This window comes from Dendropsophus ebraccatus, chromosome 14 (genome assembly GCF_027789765.1).
Source record: "Dendropsophus ebraccatus isolate aDenEbr1 chromosome 14, aDenEbr1.pat, whole genome shotgun sequence".
Classification (NCBI taxonomy): domain Eukaryota; kingdom Metazoa; phylum Chordata; class Amphibia; order Anura; family Hylidae; genus Dendropsophus; species Dendropsophus ebraccatus.
Genome location: NC_091467.1, coordinates 65,495,667 through 65,507,610, shown reverse-complemented (window position 1 = coordinate 65,507,610; position 11,944 = coordinate 65,495,667). Strand labels below are relative to the sequence as shown.

Here is an 11,944-nt window from a genome sequence, read left to right as displayed (position 1 = left end):
ACATGACTGTGACATCATCGCAGGTCCTGTAAGCAGAGAGCAGCCACACAGTCCTGGACAGCTCTGCAGATCAGGTATGTGGAGGGTCGCTGGCATTGTCAAACATTAACCATTACATTACCCAGATGTTTTTGACGTTGTTACGATGTTTCCATGAGCCGTGACTTTTTATTTTTTTCTGTTGATGTAGCTATATAAGAATGTGTGTGTTTTTTTTGTGTGGAACAAGATATTTGTGTTATGTCCCAATTTCCAGGAATGACGATGGTCCCATCTGGCGGACCCCCCACCCATCAGCTTGTTATTAGTGAGGAGCGAGCACAAATACTCGGCATTCAACTCCCGGCGTCTGGAGAACTTGGATGCCACCCAAGGGCTGCCAGGAAAACGTGGATACAGCCTGTGGCCGTGGCCGTGTTTTCCAGGACTCCCTCAAGTTGCATAAAATTTTTCCAGACGGCGGGATTTGAATGCCGAGTATTTGTGTTCGACCACAAGGCAGAATCCGGACATTCTTCCGGTGCTCGCTGGCCACTACTTGTTATCTCCCGTCCTACAGATACGGGATAACAACTCAAGATGGGAATACCCCTTTACATTCTTTCAGATGTAGTTGAGTTTTTGTGTTTTTCTTTTTTCTATGGATGGGTCTTTTAATATAACATATCTGATAGGGATATAATATAATATATGCATGTAATTATTGAAGCTGAAAAATATAGACAGAAGCAATTGTATTCTACATGAAACAGAGTCTCTGGACAAGGACGTGGTTTGGTTCTAGCCGGACTGGGGCACAGAGTCTAGAATGGAGTATGCTCAGGTGGTGGTTCCTAGAATAGCCACCATAGGGAAGCCAGATGACAGGACAGGCACCAGATCAGATAAGAAATGTGGATCAGGACAGACCAGGCGCTTGGACAATGGAGAACGAACTAGGAACATGCACACGAGCAGATTGGAAGTAATCTCAGCAGCAGGATTGGAGTGAGGACACAGGACCTTAGAAAAACAAGTACCCGAGATGGGAAAAAGTGTGCACACATGACCATAGCCGACTTGTACCCGACGTGAGTATTGAATGAAAATGGTGGAGCTCAAAGTTATCAGATAAGGAGGTCAAGGTTATTAAATAGGTATTTCGGGCAAGGAGTACTTTTTGGTATATGGCCAAGAATGGGCTGTTTTAACATTATAAAGCAAAGTAACCTTCCTGGCTCCAGCATCGCTGCAATTCTGCTTCTCTGTGCCCTTGTACAGCCACTTCCAGGTTCTGGGGCCGTGACATTGCAGGCCCTCTCAGCCACTCTGCCAAAGTCATCTCGGGAGTGACAGCCCATTTAGCCAATCACTGGATGTGGTGCTGTCCCATTTTAGTCAGTGATTGGCTGAGCGGATTCTTAACACCCGATAACCCCTTTAAGTTCCTCTTGGTTCTCCTAATGGACCATGATTAAGCGCAGCCGCGTGAAAAGCATTGGTCTGCTATGTGACATCGTATTTTAATGTTTATTTATTAAAAGTTAAGTTTTTAGCTACACGTCAGGAGTGCCGGAATCCACCACGCTTTTCCTTCTCTTCTGAATTATGAAAGTTGCAATCGAATTGTTAACTTGGTTGAAGAACATCAAGTACCAGAATAATATCAGGAAGGGTTAGGCAGAAGCAGAGTGCAGGAGCCAAAAGGTCACTTGGATAGAACAAGGTGGCTTAGTCCTTAGAGTTAGCTTTGAGCGGAACTATCAAACTGAAACGTTCAGCATTTGATGCCACAGCATTTGGGTTCTGACTAGAGATGAGCAAATTTGCAGTATTAACAAAGCAAAACGCTTTGTTAGCTTGGCAATCGGTTTGTCAGCCTGCTGCCTTTGAACTCTGTGCTGTTCCGCTCCAGGTGCTTGGAAAAGCCGGATCCAGTCCTGAGAAACTGAAAGAAGTTTCCCTGGACTGGATCCACTGGATCAAGCTTTTCCAGGCACATAGTTTAAAGGCAGTTGACTGACAAGCCGACTGGCGAGCTAGCAAAGCACTTTGCTTTGTTAAAACTGTAAATTCGCTTATCTCTAGTTCTGAGAATGTTGCCAAACCCCAACAGTTTGACAGGTCGGCTCAACACTATACAGGATAACTAAGAAGAGAGGCAGCACTGTGCTGACACTCAGGCAAGGACCGGTATCAGCGACAAAATATTTATAGCATGTCCAAATAAACCAATAAGAACAGCTGCGAGAACAGAGTGAGATAGAATTAACTGTTGCCTTGCTAGTTTAACTGGATATGACAGAACAGTTTTTCAGTTGGTTTTATATAATATTATAATTTTCAGAAACACTGACTTTTGGGTTTTGGGTATTTAATCCATAATCATTAACTTTAACAGAAATAAACGCTTGAAAAAGTTCACTCTGTATGTAATGACTCTATAGAACATATGAGGTCACTTTTTGAATTGAATTACTGGGAAAAAAATGACTTTTTGTTGATATTCTAATTTATTGCAAACCACTGTAGGTCATGTTTTAAATCAACAATCAGCCAACTTTGTGCATGTCGTTGCCTTTTATCTTGACCTCTTAGACCAAACGATTGTTGTCCAGAAGGGCCGGTAATCTACCAAGTATGGCAGATAATCGTTGTGGTGTAATAGGACACTTTCAAAGGCGCACAAAGATATGTTCTGCTTCTTAGTTGTTCTGATCAGTCCTTCTCCTCTTCTAGTTTCATTCAGAAACAAAAATAGTTTCTCCTCTTGGTGTATTAGAGTTGGTGTGAGGTTACCCAGCTGTGTGGCTCAGTTTGTTAGCCAAGCTAGCCTCCTTCTCCATCACCTCTAATGCATAGAAAGAGTAGGAGGCTAGCTTATCTACTGAACTGAGCCGTCCAGCTTGTGCCCCTCCCCAGCAATAGCCTCTCCGGGGCAGTGCTAGTATTAATGGCGGGACATTGGGGTAGTTGATATTCTGACTCGCGATTGATGGAATATACGACATGTTGTGACATAAACCACCTTGAGAATACAACAGCTACACTTTATTGGTATCTCTAGTTATGGGATTATAACATTGTGTCATCTTCTTTCCATTCTTCTTACCATACAAGATTTTCTCTTCATTTTTTTTCTATGTGATGACCTGATTATTGAATGACCAATCAAGGATGAATCGGGATTGGGACAAGATGGCGGAGGGTGTAATTAATCTCACCATAGAGATACTGTTCCAGCTTACTGGAGAGGTGAGGGGGATTCTGGGAGGGATGTCACATGACACCATTCTTCTCTATGTAATAATATGACTGGAGAGGTGAGGGGGATTCTGGGAATGTAGTGAGATGTATTACTGTATCTCCATAACCAGGATTACACAGTGGTAAAGAAGACCTCTAGTGGGCGCTGTCGGGGCCCTGTGTATGAAGGATGGGGAAGAACCACCTCACCCCTACGCCACCCCCCGATACATGAGGAAATCAATGAGCAGAAGTTCTTAGAACTCACCAACAAGATGGTGGAGCTGCTGACTGGAGAGGTAAGGAAGCTGCTGGGAATGCTGGGACATTATACAGTAACGCTATGAAGGGATGGGGGGATGACTGTATCACTGTGTGTGTCAGGTTCCTATAAGGTGCCACGACATGGCGCTCTATTTCACCATGGAGGAGTGGGAGTATGTGGAAGGACACAAGGATCAGTACAAGGAGGCCATGATGGAGGATCAGCCGCCCCTCCCATCACCAGGTAATAGACAGGACTACATACACCCCGCCGTTATTTCTCCCTATATACAGAATAGAGTCAGTCTCTCTATGTGTTCCCTACAGTCACATCCAGTAAGAGAACAACACCAGAGAGATGTCCTCGTCCTCTTCTTCCTCAGGATTGTCCAGAAGAAAATCACAATGTCCCCCAGGATGATCAGGTAGCTGGAGATGAGGCTCCATGATGTCTTCCCTGTGATGTGTAGAGGGGCTGTGAGGGGCTTGTGTCCGGTCTTGTCTTCTGTTATGGCTACAGAATAAGGAACCTTTTGGTTATCTAGAACATTCCATGTGAATTCTGTGTTGACTCTTACACTTTATGTATCCCAGGTTTTGAATTGGGGTGATGATCTTGCCCATCTTAACGCTACAGCCATAGTAATAAAAGAAGAGCCATATTCGAGTGATGAGGAGCCGTATACGGTGGAAGTTCCTATAGATGACAGCTACCCGGGTGAGTAGTGACCAATGAATACGGAGAACTTCTGCGATCCTGAGGTGAGGGGTCTGGGAGTGATGTCACAAGATGTCTTACTTACCTATGCGGCAGCGCACGTCTTTCCTCAGCTGTCAATCAAATCTAACTCACTTCAGGTGCCCGGGAAATAGAGCACATTGTCGTGCTCTCTCCCCGGCTGTATCTCGAGATGTTGGGTGAGACCCACTGTGACTGGTAATCCCTAACTGGAAATCCCTGATGACTATTGTGTGTTCCTTTTGGCAGATGACTATACCAGAACCTCAGAAGGACATCTGATATCTTCAGATTTTCAAGCAGATAATTCTGACCTCCCAGAAGATACATATAAAGTTATTGTCGATATACCCACAGTTGTTCACAACAAAGATCTATCATCTCATCCATTTAAACAAGTTACATCTTTTCAGGAATCACAAACTGCCAATCAGAGTACAAAGAAGCCGTTTTCATGTTCAGTGTGCGGCAAATGTTATGCCACCAGAAAAACGTGTCTTCTACATCAGAGAATTCACACAGGGGAGAAGCTTAATTCCTGTCCAGAATGTGGTAAAATTTTTAACCAGAAATCAGGTCTAGTTCGACACCAGAGAATTCACACAGGGGCGAAGCCATTTTCATGTTCAGAATGTGGGAAATGTTACAGCATGAAATCGAACCTTCTTAGACACGAGAGAAGTCACACAGAGCCGAAGCCTTTTTCATGTTCAGAATGCGGGAAAGTGTTTAGCGTTAAATCAACTCTTATAGACCATAAAAGAACTCACACGGGGGAGAAGCCGTTTTTATGTTCAGAATGTGGGAAAAGTTTTACTTGGAAATCGAATCTCGTTGACCATCAAAGAACTCATACAGGGTTGAAGCCGTATTCATGTAATGAATGTGGGACCTTTTTTAGCCACCAAAAGAATCTTCGTAAACATGAAAGATCTCATCAGCAAACTCGTCGTGTAAAATTGTGAACGTAGCGTCATTCAAGAGGAAAGGGAAGCAGTTGAGAACATATTTACCCATAAAAGTAGATAACATCTACATCACATATGTTTAGAATTTTATGGTATCTTTTATAAACACATTATATACTTGGGTTTGCGTCTATTTTTTATCTTTTAGATATGAGTTATTGTGTGTGTGTGTGTGTGTGTGTATGTGTATATATATATATATATATATATATATATATAATTAGTGTATGTCATTCAAGAGATATAAAATTTTGTATAAAGTCATTGTGAACAATGAAGAACCAAATTCTAGATTACCACCAGGTCTGAATGCGGTTTCAAATTCAAACCAATGTATTGGGGAAATTATGTTATAAGGAAACCTTGTGATAACAAACGGGTTCTATTCTAAAAGTCTACATGTCTCCTGACTCAGTTAGTTGTACGTTAGGTGCAAACGAAGGTTGTGGTTAAATGGTAATGTGGGAAGATCGGCCTGATTCCTGTGCACGTACGGAGGGAGGAGAAATCCGGAGGATCAAGACAAGATTTTTGATGTAGGAGACTGATTGACACTAGACTTAAAGGGGTTCTCCAATTAAAATACGGACCGGGAGAAAAAGGAGCACCTCACACCTATAGCTGACACTAATGCCTCTCGGCTTCATTTAAAAACCAACGCCAGGATGTTGGTATATAATTTGATCAAACCATATTGCCCCATACTTCTCTCCATGTTGCATTCTCCAATTAAAACTTACTTGTCCCCTATCCACAGGATGAAGGATAAGTAAGAGCTGTGAGGGGTCTGACCTCCGTACCCCCAGTGATCTCCAAATCGGCCCCCGACTCTTTTGTTTTGAATACAGCCGTGGACGGCACGTGATACTTGGCTTTATTCATTCTCTATAAAGCTGCCAGAGAGAGCTGAGTACGTTTGCCTCTTAACGGCGGCTCTATAGAGAATAGATAGAGCCGAAGGTCTTGTGTCATAGCCGTGGCTGTATTCAAAACAAAGGAATCGGAGGCCGATCTGGAGATCTCCAGGGAATATGAAGGTTAGTCCCCCTGCAACCTCTAACTTGTCCCATATCCTGTGCATAGAAGGCAAGTTAGTTTTAATCGGAGGACCCCTTTAAGGGTGACTCGTTTTCTAGGACTCTCTAGGGCTGCATCTAACTTCGTCATTCAAGCGACGCATTACCAAGCGACTGCACTTGTGCATGCTGGAGTCTGGCTCATCTCTAATCAGCACCAGTGGGATGGGAAATTCACAGTGAAGAAGTGGCAAAGGGATATAAGAAGCCTTAGTGGAGGTCACTAGGGGGAATCCTGTGAAGGACAATTCGTAGAGGACTTTGGGTATCCTGAAGTAAGACTGATTAGGCCGAAGGAACTTGGTTCAGACACGGGTAGCTAAACAGTGGTTCTTCATTGTCATAAGTATTGTGTGTGTGTGAAGGAGTTGGCTTCTGGAACATAGTGGGTTAAGGCAGCTATCTCGTAATATAGATCATGATTATTATTAACGGCCATTTATATTACAAGATGGCCGCCTTTTGGGGGAGATTTATCATACATGGTGTAAAGTGAAACTGGCTCAGTTGCCCCTAGAAACCAATCAGATTCCACCTTTCATTTTCCATAGAGTCTGTGATGAATGTACGGTGGAATCTGATTGGTTGCTAGGGGCGACTGAGCCAGTTTCACTTTACACCATGTTTGATAAATCTCCCCCATTGTGTATATTTCTCACTAATATTTTGAGTATTTTTTTATGTTGAATTAGTTTTATTCTTAAACTGATATTGTATCATATTTGTTGTTTTGCCTCCTGGGGTTGTATTGGTGTATTTGTCTATGCATGTTGGCTACATTTATCTTTTATATTCTTTTAATGATGTATTTTGTTATATTTTTACGTTTTTCCCTCATTTGTGTCTGTATATAATATCTTTTATTCACATGCACTGTCATGTGCTTTCTTCTCTAACCATCCCCTAGAATTTACATGAGAATATTATTACTGTCCAGTGTTATTATGCTTTAATATTACCTATAATCTTATTTCTTACAACGTGTCCCACCATTGCAGACAGTCATCATCACCTTCCTTTGCAGTGGGGAAGCTGGACTGGAATCATATCGTCTTTAGTGACGAATCCATAAAAATCCTACATGCTTTATCCTTATTTCACCCAATAATCCAGAATCTGTTTGGGATCTGATATTATGATACTAATCATTTATATGGCTCTGTCATTTGCCACAGGATTTTACAATTCTGGGTGTCAATATCAGACATTACAGAGATACACATGTAACTACTATATCAGGTCAGAACTTAGGGCCGCATCTGCCATGGGGCGAGATGATAACCTTGCCTCAGGCGGCAGATTATACAGCTCTTGAGGAAGCAGCGATGGCCACCTCTGCATAGTTAGGGGCCATGCATATATTATATGTATGACTGTTCTCTACAGTACAGGAGCAGGAAGTTCAGCAATAGTCTGATGTCTCTTCTGTACGCGCTACACTAGTAGCATACCCACAACAGAATGTGCCCACAGAAGCAGGGTCTCTAGTGTAATGCTGGACTCCCTACTCCTGTACTGTTCCGGGCACCGCTGCTGTCATCTGTGTCTATGTTTTTGTAAGGCAGGAGGCATTGAGCGATCAGCTCCGTGAAAGTGTCTTTCACTTCTAGACCACAGACGGCATTAGGCTTGTCTAGAAATGAGTCTGAGCTGCTGGGGATGCTTGCCTGGCACAGGCTGCTCCATGAGCTCAACAGGCAGCCTGCAGGGGGGATTATCAATACTTGGGGGAACAGGAGGGGGGTACATTAATTCTTAAGGGAACAATGAGGGGTTATTGCTACTTGGGGGCACAGGAGGAGTAATTATTAATATTTGGGGGCACAGGAAAGTGGATTATCAACACTTGGGGCCTCAGGAGGGGAGGGTTTCAACACTTGGGGCACAGAAGGGGAATTATTGCTATTTCCGGGCACAGAAGGGGGAATTATTGCTACTTGGGTGTGCAGGAGGGGGATTATTGCTATGTGGGGGCAAAAAGTGGGCTTTATATTAGTATGGAAGCTGAGAAGGGGTCTTTCCACTGTGTAAGACCAAAAGAGGCTAACTACTGTGTGTGCCTTTAATAAGAGGAACTAATATCCTTTTGAAGCAGTCTGGACTTGTGGGAAACATATTGAATCCAAAGGGAGACCCATTAACCCTTATGATTAAATGCTGTCCGAGATCCAGAGGCACCTATTCTTAATCTTTTGTGGTTTTTCATCTTGTCCCCTCCCCCCTCCTCTCCCCCTTCTCTATTTTACTTGTTGGTAACTCTGGCTTCCAATTTATCTAACTATATTAATGCGGTTTAGTTTTCAATTGTTATTTGGCTCTTAGCCAATATGGTTTTAATACATTTGTCTATCAGTACATACTGTCTTCTGTAACAGTTCATAGCATGTAACATTTTTGTCCTGAATTTGTATTTTGAACAATTTATTGAATAAAAATACAGCAAAAAAAAAAAATAAAGAGACCTATTCATATTTGGGGTACTATGGGTGGGGGATTTCTATAGAGGTGAGGAGGGTGCTGGAAATCTGTGGAGCCTAAAATGTTTCTACGATAAATGCTGTTGGGACAAGTCATGGCATGAATGAAGAAGAAAAGACAAAGTAAACTCTAATGAGAGAAAACATGACCTGTGAGTCACTGGATGTAACTGCACTGTAATCGCAAGATTTTCTCATGTTTTTGGTCAATGCATGTTATCCTTGAGATCTATCATAGTTCACATATTGTGTCCGGGTTATATGGGACCGGTTATTGGCTGTGCAAAATGATGAGGGTGATTTATAGCGCATTCTTGGACATAATTTAGTCCGGATACCTCCAAGGCATGGAGGGAGATGTGTGTAACACCAAGTCGAGCAAACACAGAAGTATTTTTACCGAGTTGTTTTGTCTAAGGTAATGGTGTTGGTGTTTGGTTCAGTCACAATTTATTAAGTGGTAGTGACTTTCCTCAATGTCCCTAGTACCCCACAGAGGAGGTGAGGAAGATATGTTATTAACGATAGCACTGGTGACCTGCTGCCATTGCCCATCATAACAGGTCACTTGAGCTTGGCAAAATTGTTCCTTAGTGAGGGAATACAGTCAATGTCTGTATATGAGTGCTGTGGTCTTTTCCTTTCTGTTGGTACAGGTTTCCTTAGTTAATTCTTTCTGTAGGCTTAGGAGAAAAGCGAGGGCGCTTACTGGTATATTATCGCAAGGTTTATGACTGGTAGGTATGAAGCGGGTATGAGTAGTGCAATCCCACTCACCTTTGCAGTTTGTGCAAATGCTAGGCATAACCCTAAGGCCTCATTCACACGTTCAGTGATTTTTCTGGGCCGTAACACCTCACGCTATTTTCTTTTCTTTGTCATCCGTGGGAAGTCATCCATAATTGCATTCGCTTCTGTATCAGTTTCTGTACAATTTGAATAGTACTATTTTGCATAGATTTGATCCATGTTTTTTACGGACATCACGGATGTGAAAAATACAAATCCCATAGACTTCTATGGGTAATCCGTACCGCAATCACAATCCACACTAGAGCAGGTCCTTTTTTTTTTTTTTTTTTAATAGAACGGATTACGGATCGAAATTAAAGCGGACTGTGTGAATAGCCTAATAGAAATCAATGTGCTCTACTCTGATTACGGATCCTCAATTACAGACAACTTTACAGGACGTGAATAAGGCCTAAGAAGTGTTTACTGAGGGATGGAACATTGCAGCACCTCCAGGACCATTACCAACGTTCTCACAGCTGGGAGTGCAAAATGGATCAGCAACACTCCAGTTATCCTATGGACAGTGGAGATTCCCAAAAAATGGGCGCAAACAATCCCGCCAAAAAACATATTTACAAACTGATCAAAAGAACCACAAATACTGTTTAATCTGGCAACATATTTTGGCCCTGATGTATAGCAGAGCCTTCTTCAGGCATAATCATAAGAGACAAAGAAATAGGGCTGTGAGGAAGGTACTTGGAATCCATCTGTCCCCCTCCAGCTGCCATAACCCGTAATCTAGCTCTGTTAAATTACAAGTAACCTCTGGCCCCACTGTAAAACCATCTCCCTTCCTCCATTGTGACCGCTCCAATAAACAAAAATAAACACAGGTATTACCAATAAAGTTAGTATATACAGGACAAATATTAATACCACACCATGACCAATGCTATCACCACCACATAATGACTGATGCCACTATATTGTTACTGAATAATATCCATTATACCAATAATACCAGTATACACAGAACAAATAATATTGCCACACCGTGATCACTACCATTACCACTTATAAGTGATTATAGTGCAATTACATCCAGTGACTTATAGGGGTAGTCTTCTCTGCATTGTTACAAGTTCAGACCACTGTGACGACTTCTCCAGTACCCGAATCATCCCCATAGAATGTCAGACAAAAATTTAAAGTCGGCATCTGTGCACACAGTGCTAGTGCTCCCTCTGCCCCCACATATGCTGATATGTCCAATATGTGCCTTCAAATAGTAGTCAGGCCACTCTGTGCCCCCATATACTATAGGTCCCCTTTATGAACCTATTCCATATAGTTGTTTGACCTCTCTGTGCCCCAGAAAGTAGTTGGGCCCCACTGTGCCCCTAGTAGCCCCCCCCCTCTGTAAATAGTATGCCCCATGTAGGCACCGCCCAGTAGGCAATCTTCCCCATGTGGGTAATGACCCTGAAGCAAGCCCCCTCCCCTGTAGGTGATCTCCATCAGTATGCAATCCCTCTGCAGGCAGTCCCACCGCCAGTAGGCAAACTTCCTGTAGCTAATTGCCCTCCCCCCCCCCCCCCAAGTAGCCAATGACTTTTTCCTTTGTCATCGCAATGCTTTTAACTATTTGGGTTTATTAGAATAAGGTAAAGGCGCATGTACCCAGGATAGCTGTGGGCTGACGCCAGTGGCTTTAGGCATCTTCTGGAGGACCGAACAGGGGTCAAATGCCACCCAGCTTCCGGGCCACCACACTCCTGGTGATGTGCAGGGAAATAGCACATCACTAGGAGGCACCAGCCTACATGGCATTTGCCTGAAATGCCAGACGCCCAGTCCAGCCCTGGGCATGGATATATTCATATGAACATGAGTAATCTTGGAATAGGCCTGGAGAACACAGAAATGCCTGCACATCGCACCCATGGTTTATACTAAAGCTTGTTCAGCTGCATTAAAAACCATCATAAGTTAGTATATAATTTGATCAAACCATATTGCCTTATGTACCACATGCAGGTCTCTTCTATTTATTCTTATTGTATTACACACTCCTCTAACCTCCCCCAGCACAGGAACAGGAAACATCGGCTTCTGATTGGCTGCTCACATGTAGCTTCCTGTTAGTGAAAAGGGAGCAATGAGGCAGTAAGTGGATTATGCTGGGGATATGTTGTGGCTCATATGGTGCTGGTACTCATCGCTCCAACGCCCTTACCTCTTTTTTGGCAGTCACGGTGCTATACAGCAGAAAATTTTATCTTTTGTACCTGTGACCCTCTGTCCAACCAATGTTTTGTTAACTCCTTCCGTGCTGCTGTCTGTTTGCCCTGTAGCCTTCCTTCTATTGGCTGCTCCTATATGAAGCTGTCTCTGTCTATATATCCCTGCTATTTCTTTCATTATCTGTCCGAGTTTCTACGTCTCTTGTCTTGCCTC

At 43.0% G+C, this 11,944-nt stretch overlaps 1 protein-coding gene across 1 annotated transcript; it reads left to right on the top strand.

Moving 5' to 3' along the window:
• On the top strand, positions 1 to 6,178 carry LOC138772475 (zinc finger protein 391-like). Its single transcript, XM_069952897.1, has 7 exons — positions 1 to 74; positions 3,156 to 3,234; positions 3,357 to 3,524; positions 3,610 to 3,733; positions 3,817 to 3,914; positions 4,084 to 4,207; positions 4,478 to 6,178. Exons 2-7 carry the CDS (start codon positions 3,157 to 3,159, stop codon positions 5,191 to 5,193), a joined length of 1,308 nt encoding a protein of 435 aa, XP_069808998.1. The 5' UTR covers positions 1 to 74; position 3,156; the 3' UTR covers positions 5,194 to 6,178.
• The last annotated feature ends 5,766 nt before the right edge of the window (positions 6,179 to 11,944 follow it).